Source organism: Cupressus sempervirens, chromosome 6 (assembly GCF_028749045.1).
Source record: "Cupressus sempervirens isolate cs-2001-9-10 chromosome 6, ASM2874904v1, whole genome shotgun sequence".
Classification (NCBI taxonomy): Eukaryota; Viridiplantae; Streptophyta; class Pinopsida; order Cupressales; family Cupressaceae; genus Cupressus; species Cupressus sempervirens.
In genome coordinates, this window is record NC_143123.1 from 711,299,886 (window position 1) to 711,319,264 (window position 19,379).

The window sequence follows — 19,379 nt, forward strand, 5'->3', positions numbered from 1 at the left end:
CATTGATTTTCTTGTTGTTGTTTTCCCTTTCAGTTCGTTCTAGTAAGCTTGATCAAATTTGAGATTCCAAATAGTGTGTTGTATGGCATATGTTTGATTACAGTTATTCATATCTGCAATGTTCTTTTATGGTTATAAAAGGATGTTTACATCTTTCCTTAAGTTCTTTCTGGTTAAAAGAATGACAATAATGATTCACTCGTAGAAAGAGTTATATTGCAAATCATTTTAGAAGGAAGTTGCGCCTTTGAAACGCAGAGAATCTTTGCAATTATAAAAGATTCAATTTTGCTGTGAAAGTGTACTTTTCTTGCAAATAAAGCATAAGTAACTGGGGGGAAAAAACATTAACACTTAGGAAGTTGATTTGTGGCTGACTCTACAGCGTGTCAGAAAGAACAGAACACTAGGAGTCTAGGATAACCTTCTCAGCAGAATAATTACATTTAGCAGGATCTTCAGCTGCACCCCAGTGCTTGTTTGTCCTGTAATCATACTTTGTTAAGCAAAACCATACTCAAATAACAATCCATATGCTCTTAATCATTTAAATATACTTTCTGGTTTCAATTTTATGTTCATTTTTCCATCAGCTTTCAGCATAATTCTATAACAGTGTCCAAAAACTATTTACTTCAACAGTCTGATGTCTCATGTTTCACTATACCCACTGTGGGTGAACAACTCTTTTGTACATTTTTCTCAACACATCGACACTAATTTCTCAAATAGAATGTGTATCAAACCAACTTTCTTATAATGTGGTTGACTTCTAGTTATAAGTGGGTTCAAACAAGATTACTTTTAATATTAGCATTGTGGTGTATGAACTTATTTGCTACAGCATATTTTACAAATATATAAACAAAAATTAAAACAATTCTTGTACCAATGAACCCAAAACGAACCCGAACTCAGCCCAAAAAGAATTTGAGCAAATGTTGAACCCACATCCGAACCAGCAACTTAGCTATAAAGCAATGATGGCACTAATGTTATAGTACATGGTTAAATTGTGCTATAGTGATTTGGAGTTTTATAGCTCAGTGTTTGTGTTGGGGATGAGGTCCCCAAACTGTGGCCTCACAGGCTCATAGCTCTGGTCAAAAGTATTTACCCTTTTTAAAAGACAAACTATCAAATAATGATGTGAAACCAAACAAAGCTTAAAAGTTAATGTACAGTAAGCACGAGAAGCAATTTATTTTACCTTTTTGTTCCATACTTCTGATAGGTGAGTACAAAAACCAAGGTGAAGATCATGTGCGATGAAAAAATTAAGTCTCCACAACCATAGATTGCTCCACGGGGAACTGTGTAAATAAGGTCATGAATTTGAGATCTTAAATATCCTGAGATTACATAAGCAAGCATTCTTTGATAATTTTCACTCACAAGTTCATGGCATACAAACTTACAATTTATCAAGAGTACTTCTAGTACACTATCAGGGCGAGGAAGACGAGCAAGTTTAGAACCCTGTAATACAAAGAACACAAGTGTGAATAATGCAAGTGGCCTTGATAAAAACAGATATTAAATGACCAATGGACATATGAAGCATGAAAAGAATAGCAAAAATGGCGGATGAATAGTATCTAAATGGCATCAGTAAACATGTAATATCTAAAATAATCATAAATATAGCAAGAACAAAGAGAATTACCTCACGACAGTGATAATTAGGACCTGGCAATTGTGTTGACATGAATGTGACAACTCTTAGGAATTGTGAAACCTGGAAATCAAATGAAATATTGAAAATAAAATTGCATGGTCAAATCAATTATGTAATTTTCAGACACAACCATTGACATGATAAAATACAAAGGTCTTTATGTGTTTTATAAACATTCTTTTCACAGGTTATCTAGTCCATAAGTTCTGTGTACCCATTTTTGAAATTTGGATCCAAGAGCCAGGTAACTCAAACTCAATATGGCACAAATGAACCCTAATCAAACCCACAAAATAACCCATAGGAAATGATTTGTAAGGATCTCAGAAAGTCATCAAAATACTGTATGTACTCCCAAGATACGTTAAGAACAACAAAAGATAGGAAAGTTGACAAATATGTTGTGCATTGTTACTACTAACAATAGCATTGTCAACTTTGACAGAGTGAGAAGTGAGTTATTCCTCATCATGAGTCTATTCTTATTACATATCTTGGATAGCTCTTGATAACTTTTGCAATTTCAAAAAAAATGGCACCCAACTTTGAGTTTGTATAAAAAAAGTGGCATCCACAAGTTACAGTGATCAAAATTAAAGAAGCGGTTTTGTAATTGTTACAGTGATCTCAAAATCACCAATCTGTTTAAAGATGTGTTTTTGTGAGTAACAGTTCTATTTCTGATAACTGCATTAAGGAGCTATTCTATCTTAAGAACGTTTGACCATGTTCAATCACCATTAAAGAGCCCAAACCCTTTTGTAACTAAAGGAAAAAGTAAAATACCCTCTTCAAGTAAACAAGAATGAGGGCAAGACATACTCCAAAAAGATGAGAAACGACTTGATATGAACACATGCAGTTAATACATCGTTTGTATTCATTGCAAGGTCAATGGACCTAGAGATGGGAAATGTTAAAAACTCCATCCACATCTTCACCCAAAAATGTCAGCCACAATTAAAATGAGAAGAAAAGCCTATGAAAACACAAGAATCAAGGAGTGGATAAATCTGTATGTGTCTAAATGACGACTGAAGTAAGTAGTGACAAGAATTTCATTTGATTTCAAATTAAACATTTACATGACATAGAAAAAATTGTTGACTTGCAATCACAAATATAGGCATAGAATAGCACTCCCAAGGTGTCTGCAAATTGAATTATGTTTTCATTAGTTGTTGGAACAAGAAAACTAATTCCATTTGATGAGCAAGTAGGGAGACAAGAAATTCACTCATCAAGAATGGAAATGGGATAACAGAACTACTTATGAGAAAGAAGGGACAATGTCAAAAAAACCAAGATGATTGAATCAAGTACGGGATGAAACGAACTCATCAAGAATGAATAAAGGTAATGGGATAAAAACATGCCTTCTATTTTCCTATGTTCACTCTAGTTTTATGGCCATCCATGCTTTGCATCTACCTATAATGTCCTCATAGTTTTCATGATTATTTAAAAAAGGATTAATAATTGGCAGTAGTAAAATTATACAAACCTTTTGTGTTTTACCTTTCAAAATCATATTAATTTGGCTATTCATGTGAACAGGGGATACATGATTGAAAGGTGGTTATGGAGGCATCTTTCCAATGTGGCTAGAGAAACTGAATTGTTAATTGTTTTCCCTTTCAGCTTATAGTTAGGCCAGTCAAGTAGTGAGGTGTAATAGGTATTTGTTTTCATTTGAAAGAGTAGTGCCTTGCAGTCAATTTACCATACACAGCAGACGCTCTTGGCCATGTAATCCAAGGCGAATTGTTATACTCCGTAAAACTGTTATGAAGGTTGTTTAAGGGGAACAAGCATAAATATTTGAGCTTACGTAGTACTCGGTACCAAAGATATATCAATCATATTATCCTTATTCTACTTAAGTACATTGTCGCTGTTTGAGTTTGAAGCTTTTTCAATCAGCTGGTAAGGAGGAGGGCCCCCTCCTTGGTCACCGATGCAGGTTCTGTTATTTTATTCATTGTTTTGTGTGAATCATTCTTCGTCCATGTTGCATAAAAGTAGATTGCAATACTAGTGTGGGTTTAATGTATTGTGTTGATAATAGATATCATGGATGAAATTCCTTAAAACTGCAATATTCTGATAAATGTAGAGTAGTCAACAACTCAGAATTAACATAAGTTGCTAGGAACTCTGTTCTGTCCTGTCACTAGTGAAGCACTGTTTCTGTACAGTCGCCAGACTGCAGAATCTCCTGTCGCCAAGCAGCATCTGAGAGATGGGATTGTTTTACAAAACAGGGTAAAATCTGTAATGACTACTCCAGGTGCATAAACAGGAATTATGATCAGCATTGTTTAACTGCATTTTCTATTAAATAACTATGGGATGTAATGTGAGAATATTTTTTAGGACATAAGATTAGGAATGTGTATTAAATTACTTTGATTTCAGTCTTAAGAAGTTTGTTTCAAAATTAAAGAGTGAACTTTGCTTTTAATATAGGATAAGTGTGGTCTGTGATTTTATCTTAGAATTACGATTCTTATGAGCCATTTCTCTTAAGTACGTGTTCCAATTCCACATGTTGACCTTAATTTAGGTAAAGACCTCTTAGTTTGATTCACAAAAGTGCTGGTAGAAACTATTTGTTTACTTAGTTTCATCCATTCCCACTAGGTCCAGTATTTTCCTCCCTTGGGCAAACAGCCTACAATCTCCGTCATAAATCTACAGACCCAGATTGACACAGCTAGAAAAATTGTAGTTACTGACACCATAAGCAAAATACAAAGCAAAAAACATGCACATACAAGCCCTCATTTTTACCTTATAAAAGGCAGCAAGCTCACTTAAGCAAGCAAAAACAATTGAAAACACCATCAAAAAAAAAATCAGAGCACAAACAAGGTTGCATATTACAACTGCATACACAGCCAACTATGCAAGACCAAGACTCATAACATAAAATTCCACATTAGATGTCACTATAGATATAATGCTGAAATAAGAAGATCACTGCCAAAATTATTGATTTTCACCAAACTAAAAACTAACAGCAAAAAAGAACAGGAAAGCAGTCAGCCTTCACTTGGTAAAAAGATTACAAACTTGATTACTCCCATAAAAAAATGAATTTTGTCATAGTATTTACAATTAACATTTTTAAAGTACAATAGCTTAAAACTTCAGTTGCAACGGAAAAACTCATCTGACTTACAAAAATGGAAATAAACCAGACAGACAGAGACAAACCTACCACCAAAAATGCCAATACCCTGCACCATAATAGCACTGTGTAAAACTTCTTGCTATGGCAAATGAAAGGGTGAAAAGTCCACTGCACAGTCAGGATTAGAGCAATTAGTAACCCAAAAAAATCAGAAATCAAAATCAAGTTTTGAAAACAGGAAGTATAATTTATTTATGTTCTTCGAACTACATTATCAGACATAATAGAATTATTAATGCAATAATTTGCATTGTTTACAGTGCTCAAAAATTCAAAATACAATTATAATTTGAGGTGATGGTCAAAAATATATGTTTGTTGCACTGAAAATCGCAAAAAAATCATTCATTAAACCAAAAAGGAATCAACTCATTGAGCTCAGTGATTACCTTTTGGCACATGTAAGTTTAGGGCAAGGCAGTTTAAGCTACACAAACAGAACCTAAGGCAACAAATCTTCACATTAACAAAATAGTACAAGAACCTAATATGGGAAAAGAAGTCTAAAAATCCCTATATAAGACAAGTACTTATCAGTATCTACATTCTACTTTTTTCTATTAACCTTTTTCAAAGCACTTTGATCCCATTAGTAGGATACTTCATCATACATGCCCAATGTAATCTTGGGAATACGGAACAAGTTTATTTAGAAGTTCAATATCCATCTCTATTATTATGGATGTACCAGATATCTCAATACAGATACATGCCCTCTGCATATTGACCTCGATAGATAGCAAATATAAAAAAGCATATGAATAGAATAGTATGCCCTGTTATATATATGTATACATTATTATATATAACATATGTCCAAACCCAGACTCAGAATTTAGAAGACATGCTTCTGAAGCCATCACGCATTCCACATTCACCCAGTTTCAATAAACTCATTCAAGTCAAATGCCACTGGGTGCAAATTAATGCAATGAAAAGTGTTTTGTAGTCTCCTACGACAATTAAGGCAACCTACTAATGTCTGACCATTTCAACACAATTGATTCTTTATATTGTTCACCAGCCGGGTTTTGATCTTAACCCCATACAGGTTTGTCATTACTAAAAATTTATCCAGAATTAAGTAGAGAGACTAATTCAACATATCAACTTACACATTTTCCAGTCTATCGTACTTACAGAAGAAAAACAACAGTTTAAAATAAATGGATATTTAAGAATAATATTATAAACTTTATCAGCTGCTTAATGTCAGACAACAACTAAAAATAGACTAAATTTTGGACATGAAATAGAAATCTGAAAGCAGAGGCAAACTTACTAAGATGAAGGTACAGAAAACAATGCCGAAAAGTGTCTCGCTGATGTAGGCCTTCTCTTTCCCAAGTTCCTAGAGTAATTAAAACAATAATCAATATTATCATTACGCAACAATGAGGATAAAGCTGGGACTTCCTTAGTTAATTTGTGTTCAATGCAAATGCACCATTATGTTGCACACAAGCATAACCATGCATGAAATCAAATAAAGGAAACAATTGCAATACTGGAATACAGCCCGTGGTTAAGTTTGCTATTCACAAGCTATTAAAATTCATTGAAATTGAAGATTGAGCATGAATCAATCAACAAATCTAGATGAGATTCATCTTTTTCATGTCAAAGATTAACCATCAACAAGACAACCACACAGGCAATCTGAGAAACTTGACTAATATAACATTCCTAATCTTTTAAAAATGGTATAGGGACTTACAGGAATAACAATAAAACCAACATCTTGAAGAATTGGCCCAGGACGATGTAAATAATGAACTCCTCGAGCAGCTAAACCGTGAAGATACTGCATAACATTAACCATACAGATGTTAGTATTTCTTTCATGGAACTTTTCTAAGGTTGTAATTAATGAATAGTTCTTGAAGTGCTCTGTAATTATGCTAACCTTTTTACACGCTTGAGTGTAGGCTAATCTATGACAAGAAGCAAATGAGAATAGGAAATACAAGTCTCTTAACTTGTTCATCATGGGGAATGAATACTAATCTAGTGGGTTGATATACAATATCAATTCATAATAGTGACAGGTGGCTTATTATGTTGTCATACTTATTCTGTTTTGCAAAAACTTTTTAAAAATTAATCATTGCTAAAATAACAGATACACAATGCCTAGAAAAATAGGAATTGCTCATAATCAAAATGCTTTTAGAAAACTGAAAAGTAGGATGCGGAAGTCTAGAAATTTCTATTTAAGCAAAATGACAGTCTTCGCACAAACATTGGTGTAAGGCTCTAGCCTCATCAAGCAAATACTGGGGACCAAGTTCCTTCCCCACAAAACAGCAAAACTGCAAAAACTGAATTTCAACTTATGCAAAACACATTGACTAGAAATTTAGGTTACTGTTGATGAGTAAATAGACTTGTTGTAAGTTTTTCACAGCATCGTCACACTGCAAATGGGAAGCCCCTCCTTTCACTTGTAAGGTTTTGGCAGCTGAAATGACTATTCAGAGCTCAAAGGCTGAGAAGTGGTTCAGTGATTAAATTGTCTGAGTTGTACGGGGAAATAGGAGTATCAAGGTTAAGGTTTCAATGGGTCAAGTTGCAAAGGTTTGAGAAAATTGTTTAAGTACACGAGTATTTTGGCTAGTCAACTAGTCTAAAATACACTACAATGGCATATTTTTGGCATAAGGGCTTTAAAATCCCTATCAAATTTGACATTCCATACCTAAAATATTGAAAACCTTATGAAAATCAATTTTTCCTTATAAAACATTTAAATGCACTTTGTCCCAATGGAAATAGAACTCCCACTGCAAAAGTGCACTTTGTCTGGATGGACACAGAATTTCCACTTGAAAATCATGAATTATTTAAGTCAGAAATTTCCATTTTGAGGTCAAAATTTGGTTATCTCAGGTGTGTTTTTCATGATTTTGAAGTTTGATTTTACCTAGTTGCAGATTTACTCTGTCGATTAAGTCCTCAGACTTAATTTATAGACCTTATCTTCAAAAAATTTATTCAACTTTATGACTTCATAGTTCTGAATTTCTCTTTAGGTTTGAGGCAATTAAGGATCAATTTATTCACTGTTGAATTGTCCTCAGGCATTGTTCTTAGCACATCAATTCCAAGTTCCATTTGCAGCCGATAGCTATAAATTTTGAATTTTCTTAAGTCTTGGAATCAAATCTAAGGATAAAATTACAGGTTAGAAAAGTCTGAAATGAGTCCCTTCATTTAATCCATTACAAGATGCTAACTTTGAGCTTTGTACCAGGAATCATGTCCAGAACAAAGGCAGAAATAGTTGCAAGGAAGTGAACAAAAGAAGGTGGAAGACAAGAATAAGCTCAAGGCCCAGTATGGCAATAAAGGAGGACCCACCTAAATCTAGCTCAACGGAGGACAACACTTCAAGATAATGCAAGGAAGCAGATGAAGAAAAGACAAGGATTTGGCAATGCAATTACAATATGGATAATTCCTCAACAAGGCAAAAGGAACTTGATACATTCAGGGAAACATAGAGGATTCAAAATCAAGCCTTCATCAAGCAGGGACATGGACGAGTCCAGATTTCAAAAACAAGGAGTCCATTCAAGTTTATATCAAAGGACATTCATGTGGCCCTATGCAAGGCAACTTACCACTTGATTAAATGCTTGAAGAATAAGGACTATCATCTAGGGAACTTCATCAATTTTTAAATAAGAAGCAAACAGGATTCAATTCAAGGACAAGTTGTTAAGGTCTCCAATTTGTCCCTATGAGAGATCAAGACTTAAGAATACCGACCCAAAGAGTTAATGAATAAAGGAGTCAGGGATGTCCCAAACAATAGGAGAGGAAGACTTCACCCCATGAGGATGATCAAATTATGGAAGGAGGAAAGGTCTGCAAATGAGAAAGAATGTCATCATCAAACATCTAAGGACATGAAAACTTACAAGTCTATGATCAACATAGAGAAACTAATACCTCCAAGAAATTCAAGATATCTAGACAAAGTTCAGGGATGGGTTCAATTGGAAGGATCCCATGAGGATGAAGATGACTTGGAATCCTAGGCAATGAGGAATTGGCTCAAAGAGATTAAGTTCAAAGGGAGTCTAGCCACTCTAATGGATCGAGGACGTGATTCACAAGCAAGGGAGACGAGTAAGTTCACAAATCAAAGGATCAAGTCCAAAGATGAAGACTAGGAATTCCAAACAATGAAGGTCCAAGTGCAAAGAATTCAGCTACCACAAGGTCTAGACACCTAGGAGAAACAATTCAGAAAAACAATGAATAGGTAGTAAGGATAAGAAGTGGAATTAAAATCAAGATTGTAAGAGAAAGAGACATACATATTCTTGAGGATGGGTTGTTGGATGACTAAGCATCTTCCTATTGGTTATCCTACTTTTGAATTTTCTTATTGGCCCACATGTTAGTGGTTTATTTTTATTGGCTATTGTGGTTTCCTTAATTAAGGTTTATCATGAATAAATCTCTGCAACTAGTTTTCAAATCAATCCTTGTCGTTCATAGTATGTGGGGATCCTATATAAACCCCACTCCTCTCATTTGTAAGAGAGAGACTTGTTGAAATTGTTGTCATAATGCTACGAAAGTAATTCCTAATTCATTGTTGGTCTTCATGTTGCTTTGGAATATTGAATGGTTTCTTCATTTCCTCACTTCAAGTACGATTTCATTTCCTGTTGATTAGAAGTAATGCTTAGTTGAATAGAAGATATTACAAATGCATCTTTGTTGAACTTGCTTAGACCAAAGTTTTCTCGACGTAGTCGAATGGCATAATTATGAGCTCTACTTCAATTATTGCTTGCACATTAATATGCATTGATAAATGGTGTTAATGAAATATTGATAGTTTGAACATCTTACATCTACCTTTGAAGATCACACTAACTTGGTTAGTGTCGATGGCCAAACTAATTTTAGAGAAGTCACAAAGGCATTCATTATCTCTTGCTTTCTAGGAGTAAAATAGATTCCTAAACACTTTTATCCCTTAACAAATTGTTGTTGGAAGAAGTTGAAATAGTTAACATCCATTGATTGAAGAGTGTAAGTCCCTTTGCGATACCCAACATGGCACATCATTATAACTAAGAGAGTCCACAGATAGAAGGAACCTCATGGCCGTCTCCTTTGATCATACAATCCATAAATATTGTGTAGTATATGAATTTCCTTATTCAAGAGAGAGTTGGAGACTTGATATTTCATTTGGAAGACTAAGTATTTGATTTTGTTGAAGTTTGTAGCTGCGATAGAGATCTTCATCTCTAATTTTATGAGATAGAAATATGTTTGTTATGACTGTTACGGTCAGCTTCAGCTGAAAGAGACATTTGCGATTATATTTAAAGTTAATACTATGCAAAAAGACGTTTCATAAATCATGCAAAGAGGCATGCGTATGGAAATGTGAAGTGTTGAATCTTTGGAAATTTGAATGGTCTTACATTCAAAATTCAAAGAGACCTTTGCGTGTAATATGAAGAGACTAAATTAAATCTATTTATATGATTGTAAATGCAATCAAGTGAAAGCCTTGTACTCATAAATTTTGATTTTATTATCAATAAAAGTAATATTTTGCTGGTGTTGTTGGGTTTTTCCCTTCAAGTGGAAGGGTTGTCCCAGGATAAATGCATTGAGTCTTTTGTGTATTATTTATGCTCTTTTTGTTGTTGTTTATCTAATTTCTGGGCAAAAACATTAACATGGTATCAAAGCTAGGTTAAGTTGGATAATAGCAATTTTAGGAGTTCTTCTTTATGCTATTGGATTGGCTTTGATTATCAATGCTTGCAGACCTCTGACCTTATAAGGTTATGTACATCATCATTTCTTAATGAACGGTGTGTTCATTTCTTAGCTTGCATCTTGTCACCCGAATGCATTTCCCTCTTGTCGGCTGAATGTTGCATGATCATTAATGATGGCAGCTTGAGGATTTTAAATTCTTTATGCAATGCATGCAGGGGTGATCATAATTTGCTTTTGTTGCTGCTAAGGGAGATGTGAAAAAATATAATGAGATGACTCAAGTAAGTAACCTCTCTGCTAGATCTGTCTTTTTTTTTCTGGCCTCGTGTTGCATCAATCAGTTGTATTGCGTTCATCTAGAGTATTTGATCAATCATGTGTTATATTGTTTTATTATGATCATCGTCGAATGTCTCTAATGGCCCTTGTTTTACTGTGATGGTGATTCTTGTAATCGTCGGAGACAATATTATATTCATGCAAAGCCTCTTTGAAGTCTACGTCTGGCAATTGATGGATATTGTGCGTCTTTGCTGGATGAAAAATCAATTCAAGTTGATTAAGGAGAGTCTATTTGAGGAGATTCGGTGTGCTTGTCTTTGTTTTGCTTCCAAAGTTTGCATCAAAGGAATACATCAAAGGAATTCCAAGTATAACACTTAAGCATCATGTTTTTGTCTATGCTCAGAAGAGCACTCTGTCTCTCACGCTTCATCCTGGAAAACTCTTATAAGCTTGTTATTTTTTTCATATGATTATTCCAAAGCTCGTGTATATCTATCCTGAAGCTTTTGTGCATATGCAGATTCTGTTGATGCCATTCTTCACTCTCCTGTCAGCTCACCTTATTGGTTGCCAACTCATTTTTGACATGGACATATTACTGGTTGTGTTTTGTTTGCCAAGCGTATTCTACATGATCATCGTGAGTTGTATGTCAAGAAACGGCTTCACCTCTTGATCTTCTTCGCTATCATTTTTTCCTTGCATGAGTTCCTCTCTTCAACGGCATGGTATGTTAATGTGAAGGGGTTTGTGCTTCATTATTTCTAATAGGAGTCTATGCAGGTGTTTGAATGGTGGCATTCATATAATATTCAAAAGCATTTGTGAGCTCGGGAATCTTTCATATTTTTATAAAAGTGTTTGTATCTACAGAGGTATTTGTGTTCTTAGGAGCAATCATTTTGTTCATGTAGAAGTGTTCTATATATTTTTTACTCTGTCATAATATTTTGGTTTTTTCATCCTTGTCGAGTTGATCGAGAAAGATGAGAAATGTGTTTCTTACATTGTCGGATGGACGTTCAAAAGGCTTAGATATGGCCAAGTTGCAAGTGTTGAAGAGGCGAGAGACTTCGATGCATGCTTTGTGATCTCTTCTAGTTTTATTTTATGTCTAAGCAATCAATATTTGGGGAAGAACCATATCAGGTTAAGTGTCGAATGATGATTGTTACGACGTGAAGTTTTTACGGCACCTAATGTTGTATCGAAAGTATTTTACGCTACATGTCGATCAACAAAAGTTTTTTGTGAGGTTATGATGTCTTGACACCTCAGCTAAATCTTTGTTAACGTGTTGTAGTAACCGACAATCTTCTCACAACATGTAGCTCGGGATCCTTCCGCACTTGTCTCTAACCACTCCTACCTCTCAACGGTTGAGTAGTAGAGCTCTCTTCTACAATAGTTGTGAGAGGCACATCCATTTTGTGTGGCAAGTGAGCATATTGCATGATCCGATTTTGATTCTGACAGTGCTGAGAATTTATGGCAGATGTTCGTCTCTATTTAATTCATGATTGCTCAAGTCTCATTATAAGAACTAAGTGCAGATACAAAATATTACCAACGGAACAATTGATATGTATCAAGTTGTATGTGCAAGCATGTTTGTCATTGACTTTTGCAGAAGTTGGTGATCCAAAAACGGTGTGGGGATCCTTTTACATCTCAATATGAAAGGTAAAGGGATTTTGAAGTTAGTTATGGTCATCTTGGCCTCAGAGTTATTGATATTCAGCCATGGAGGCCTTGAATGTGGAGGGGACTATGCTGATTACTCTTATGTGTATCTGAAAGTTGTACTTGTGGATGCTGCAAAAGCATTTAGTTGTCAAGCTCAAGTGCGGACAAGGCCACAAACAAGCAACTTCAAGAGCTCGATTAGAATACTAGTGTCAAGATCTATGATATGCTCAAAGCCTCTAAACTTATTGGCTAGGATGTAGCCTAGGGTATCAAGAAGCATTTCGCAATCAGAATCCCTTATGAGTATATATCAATGATGCAACAACAATCATCTTTAGAAAGAGACTATTCAACTTCAGAGGGAGGTTACCTGACAGAGGGAGATGTCCAACCCTTTGCAAGCCTATGCAATAGTCAACCATCTTATTGTGGAGATTAAAGCTTTCCCTATTGAGAGAGTGTCTCTATTATGAGAAAATCCCAGTTATTAGGGCATTTTTCTCTAGTAGAAGTTTGAGGTGAAACCCCTCGTTCCACCCTTTACGAGTAGGTACGGTGAACTGCTCTCTACGAGTAGGCATGGTGGAAATGTATTCTTCTCTAGGAGAAATCTGAAGGGAAAGCACTCATTCTACCCTTTGTGAGTAGGTACAGTGGACCACCCTCTACGAATAGGCATGGTGGGAATGTATCCTTCTTTTGGAGAAGTTTCGAGATAAAAGTCTTCATTTTACCCTCTACAAGAAACCATGGTGAAAGCCATGTGTGTGACTTCATTCTATGTGCTTATAAAGTAACTATGGTGGATTATATTGTGTTGAGATAACATATGTGATGTGAACTTATCATTTTTCGTTGCAGCTATATATACATGCCTGACTAAAGATCTCTCTCTTGCTAAGAGGGAGAGTTGAAGTCTGTACCTGCAATAGAGATCTTCATCTCTGATTTTTTGAGATAGAAATATGTTTGTTATGACCGTTATGGTCATTTTCAGCTGAAAGAGATATTTGCAATTATATTTGAAGTTAATATTATGTAAAAAGGCATGTCATATGTCATGCAAAGAGGCATGTGTATGGAAATGTTAAGTGTCGAATCTTTGGAAATTCGAATGGTCTTACATTTAGAATTCAAAGAGACCTTCATCTGTAATATGAAGAGACTATATTGAATCTATTTATATAATTGTTTGGTGTATTGTAAGTGCAATCAAGTGAAAGCCTTGTAGTCGTACATTTTATTATAAATAAAAGTGATATTTTGCTAGTGTGGCTGGGTTTTCCCCTTCAAGTGGAAGGGTTTCCCTAGGATAAATGCATTGAGTCTTTTGCGTATTATTTATGCTCTTTTTGTTGTTTATCTAATTGCTGGACAAAAAACATTAACAGATTCTACATGTTGTAGTGGCATGAAACTCACATCAACAAGATTGTTAGAACATTTAAACTTTACTCGGCTTAGGTCCTTTATCTGTAATTAGTTTGGGATAGTCCTTTGGAATACCTAAATGTAATTTGTCCTCTAGTACATGTGTGAGGTCATGTCATTTCTTTTGATGCCTTTATTTAGGAATATTAATTTACCCTCCTTATGAGGATGGTGACACATGCACATACATATTGTGAATGGTGGCATTCCTCATCTATTTTTGAGAGATGCACTTCTCCTCTCATTTCTTCTTGAATGATATTATTGTAATGAGCTTCTTGCTCTCCACCTCTCTTTTTTCTCTTAAGGTTATGTCTTCATTCATAATACATAAGGGGTTTTCTTTGTTTTTCCCCTTTCAAAAGTTCTTTTGTCTCCTCTTCAAGCTTTGGGTGATTGCTCTCAAGCTTCTCTATACTTTGGTAGTATTACTTCAATCAAAATACTTACTTGAATTTCTTTTTCATTTTGTTTCACCTATATTTCCTTCCAAAGACTCTTCCAGCCAAAAAGTAAATGCAGATACATATTCTGACTCAATGGAAATAATAAAATACCTTGTGAGTTTTTTATAAGGATTATAATCATCAAAGAAGTAGGAATGTACCAGTGATCCACAATTTCTTTTGCAAAATGCAGAACTAAATTGATTCCCACTGTTGTGTAACTGATTCACATACAAATATTTCTAAAAAAATAGTAGATGTAAGATCACATAGTTTAGACAAGACTTGTCTAGCAATCTATAAGATTCACTGAGACTTTTCATATATAGATATTTATATTAGGTACTATTTTGTGCGTTTGGAGTCTTAGACACAACCTATCTCACAATCTAGGATTGATTTAGACATTTGATATGAACACAATAGATACCAACTTGTGTCATTTCTACTACAGATACCAATCACATATGCCCCGCCCTGATATAATATTACATGAATACACAAAGAAATAATAGTGGTTGCTATTTGAACCCCAAAGAAAAGAGTTAATGACCTGACATAGAAGACCAAATAGTAGAAATTTCCATCTTTCAAGAAGGAGGGGCAATTCTACCATTGTTTCCATACTTATTCTTCTCCATACCTACAGTCCAACAGCAAGCATAGAAGTAAACTGTTAATCCAGAATAGAAACTCAAACCTTATAAAACCAAAAAAGTGAATATGAATGATCCCATCATACCTTTGAAGTTGCACGAGCAATATAAGGCGGCATCCCCAAAAATGTGTGCGAGTTAGTTCTAATGGAATTACTTTTTATTGTATTTTAGGGAAACTTGTGGTTAGGTATTACAGCTGTACATAAAATGAAGGGGGGTCTATACTTTCAGTGTTCTGTCCATTGTATATATGATTGGTAGATGCACAATAAACTTTTTCTTTTACATGACCTGCAAGATGGTGACATCAATTTCAATTATTCTCTACAACATTAGATTTTTTTATTGACATGATTTCAAAAATGAGACAAAAGTTACATTAATTTCACAAAAAGAAAGGTTAGACAGTTGTCATTGCATTAGGTGTCTTTTTTTATTGACATGATGATGAAATAGATGTTAAACATATATCAGTTTCAAAATTGAATAGAAGTTAAAAGATGCTTGAATCTTTGTTAATGCTTCAATTATTATTATCTTTAACCATGGGAAGAGAGCAAAAAGACAAACAACTTTTTCTTCCAAGCTATGCTGAGGTACAGAATTGAATTTGATTTTGCCCGTTCGATGGTGATAACCATGGTTGCAGATTTGGACCAGGTTGAATCCCACACTTATAAAAATACCCACAATAAGTAATTGAATCTTTGTTAATGCTTCAATTATTATTATCTTTAACCATGGGAAGAGAGCAAAAAGACAAACAAGTTTTTCTTCCAAGCTATGCTGAGGTACAGAATTGAATTTGATTTTGCCAGTTCGATGGTGAAAACCATGGTTGCAGATTTGGACCAGGTTGAATCCCACACTTGTAAAAATACCCACAATAAGTAAACCAAAAAAACTGAAAATCAAGTCAAGATCCTTCAATTTGGAGAGTGAAGCATAGTCGTGTACACATCACATTAACAAGGAATAATTAGTATATTATGTATAGAGAAAGAAATAAACAATTATGATTTATTTTGTGCATTATATTTAGTTTAAAATTAATCACTTAATCAGATATATAATATTCTAAAATCAGATATTCATATAGTATTCATAGTATTATAATTATCATTATTTAGTAATTAATATAATAAAATAATTAATAATTATAGAGAAAAAGGCCTCTTAATGGGCACTGCCATGTAAATCCAGATGAATCAAAAGCTTTGAATGAGAGTTGGCATTGTCTAGATTGAGGATGGACAAATGTGAACATCTACAGGGCTTCTAAAGGGAACCTGGGCCCATCCTGAGTAAGGTCTGTAGCAAGGTTTTGGTAGGAGTACCTTTTATCGATCGAAGTGCGGCATCTCACTGATGTAACCAACAAGGCAAAACCTCAGGCTGCCCCAGATGCCCTCTAGATGGCAAAAAAATAAAATGCCTCTCATGTGCATTTGGAGGGTGATTCACTAATCCTTGTTAATGTTATTACAAAAGGAGGAGGTGCATGTTATCTAAATATTTTTATGGCAATTATTAAATCCATCCTCATCACCTTCAATGATTGCAAATATCCCACATCAAAACGAGTGGTAATCAAGTGGCGGACAGGTTTATTATGATAATAGATAGTTTCTATTATCTCTGTTTAGTATCTCCTAGTATTCTATTGCAATCTTCTGTAAATATTAGAATATTTCTAATATTTAGTTTTATGTTTCTAGAATAGAATGTTTCTATTCTTTACGATTGTTTCTTAAGGAAACATCATTCAATATCTTGTATAAATTGATCTCTTGATCACTGTAAATAACAAGCAAATATTTTCCAATTACTTCGTAATAAGGTTGTCTAATATAGCAATGTTTTTATCAAACTTTGATGGTGATGAAAACCTCGAATATTCCTGAGGGATTTTGAATGAGGAGCTGGAGATAGAGGACGACGATGGCAGTAATTGACACAATTTGAAAATAAACTATTAAATGAGCGACACACATGGAGCAAGTTTATTATCTCAGCTTGGTAAACTTATGACATATCTTGTTGAGGGACAGCGGGGAGAAAAGGTGTTGGGTGTTGCCCCCCATGGAGACAAGTTTTACTCTAGTGTAGCCAAAGCAACAATTTTGCTTTTGTTGCAAGATCTCTGGGAAATGGTCGCATAGGGTTTTCAAAATTGGTGAACCCCTCTTCTAGCAAATCGTTTATTTCGTCCTTGTCAAGTTCTTTGAGGAGCACAGATACTGCTCCAATATTGACATTGCTTCGGTTTTTATGGTGTAGGCATTACGATTGGGTTCTCAGGAGGCTTTTGTTAGGCTTAACCTCAGACAGAAATAACTGTTACATGCAAATATAACCAATACCAGAAAATAGTAGATCGCATAAAAGAGAACACAAGACACCAAGATTTAACGTGGTTCACCCAATCCCTGGGCTACATCCACCAACAGCAAGACCAATATTATTATTATCAAGTGATTACAATCTGTAATACCTTACAACTCAATAATGCCGCAAGACGCTACAATATCACCATTAAATCATGAAATCCCTGACCCTAAGCCTTTTTTATACAAGCTTTTGCCACTTACAAAATTAGGGCTAGAATAAGTCATCCAATAGAAAAAATAGCAGCTGACGCCTTTTACAATATAAGGGCGCTACCCCCAAACCCCCATAGAAATAATATGGGAAGAAAACCATGCCGAATTAATCTCTGAGTCTAATTAGGCTCCATATCAGAACAATCTCCCACTTGGAGACTAATCAAACTCCACAACAATAACCTCCCACTTGGAGAATGATCACAGCACTGCTAAACCTATAGCTCCCATTGGAATATATCAAACCACCCAAGACTTTGTTGTTCTTTTATTCTGTTCAGTTGAGAAGATGAACCAAAGCTAAAGAGTAATTCATCTTCTCCCTTGTCACTACCTTTGTAAACATATCCATTGGATTGTAATCTGTATGTATCTTGACCAACTTTAATTGTTCATCATCCAAAACTGACCAAATGAAATTGTAACGCAATTGTATGTGTTTTGTCTTTCAATGCAGAGCTGAATTCTTTGCAAGATGAATGGCACTCTGACTATCTGTAAACAAATAATTATCTGTCTCATGGTGTCCTAATTCTTCCAAGAAGAACTGAAGCCATATCATCTCATTAGCTGCCTCTGTAGCAGCAACAAACTCTACCTCTGTAGTGGATAAAGCATTAACGATCTATAACCTAGAAACCCAGCTCATGGCTGCCCCACCAATAGTAAATACATAACTTGTAGTACTCTGCTTGGTATCAATATCCTCTACCAAATATGAGTCAACATAGCCCTGTAAATCAGTAGTAGAGCCCCCAAAGTGTAAACACTTACTCGATGTTCCTCTCAAATATCTGGGAATCCATTGAACTACATTCCAATGCTCAATTCCCAGATGACTAATATACCTGCTAACAACTCCCACTACATGTGCAATATCTGTTAGAAGTAATAATCTTTCCTTGGTTATATTTATTTATTAAATGGGATAAACCAAGGTATCCCTTATGTATTTTATCTTTTAGTACACATGTGAAGGACATATTATTTTCTTGTCCACATGTGAGGATAACTCTTTTTTGTAATTACTTTATTAAGGAAAGTAGTTTATTCCTCCTTAAGAGGATATTGACACTTTGCACACACTTATTATGAATGGTGGCATTCATAGAAATGGGAGTTACACATGCAACTCCTTTCTCATCTCTATAAAAGAGATGCCTCTCTCATTCTTCTATAACAACTTCTTCTTTACATCTTCTTGATGTTATTGTAATGAGCTAATTTGCTCCACAATCCTTCTTCCTCCTCTCTCCTTCCTTAGGCTTCTTTGCCACATTCTTAATATTACACAAGGGGTTTTCTTTGCTTTTCCCTTTCAAAATCTCTTGTCTCCATTTTTGTTGATCTATTGGGAAACTCATTTGGTTTATGGTAATATTCTTCACATTAAGCTCTCTTGGATTGTTTTATTAGTTTTCATTTTGCTCGATTTCTTACAATATATGGCCTAGTACATACCATAGCATACATCAAGCTTCCTATAACTGAGGCATAAGGTACTTGAGACATCTTGTCCTCCTCTTCTTGTGTCTTGGGACGCATCTCCTTAGTCAACTTCAAATGCCCAGGTAAACATGTGCTAACAACTTTAGCATTCTCCATAAAGAAACGTTGCAACACCTTCTCAAT

General features: G+C 34.8%; 1 protein-coding gene across 8 annotated transcripts in view; it reads right to left on the reverse strand.

Moving 5' to 3' along the window:
* Positions 1-19,379, reverse strand: part of LOC149554261 (phosphatidylinositol:ceramide inositolphosphotransferase 1-like) — a 72,226-nt gene that overhangs the window by 13,249 nt on the left and 39,598 nt on the right. For 5 of the 8 annotated variants that reach the window (XR_016353240.1, XM_089789480.1, XM_089789478.1 and 2 more), the window contains 8 exons: positions 15,228-15,435; positions 15,039-15,128; positions 6,592-6,678; positions 6,157-6,225; positions 4,902-4,982; positions 1,667-1,738; positions 1,419-1,479; positions 1,211-1,313 (listed from right to left, as the gene is read on the reverse strand). Coding sequence is in view for 7 of the 8 variants with exons in the window: in XM_089789480.1 (XP_089645606.1) it covers positions 1,211-1,313; positions 1,419-1,479; positions 1,667-1,738; positions 4,902-4,982; positions 6,157-6,225; positions 6,592-6,678; positions 15,039-15,128; positions 15,228-15,260 (596 nt within the window). In the remaining variant the exon portion in view is untranslated. The remainder of the gene's footprint in view (positions 1-1,210; positions 1,314-1,418; positions 1,480-1,666; positions 1,739-4,901; positions 4,983-6,156; positions 6,226-6,591; positions 6,679-15,038; positions 15,129-15,227; positions 15,436-19,379) is intronic. The other 3 variants (XM_089789483.1, XM_089789484.1, XM_089789485.1) reach the window with 2 other exon arrangements.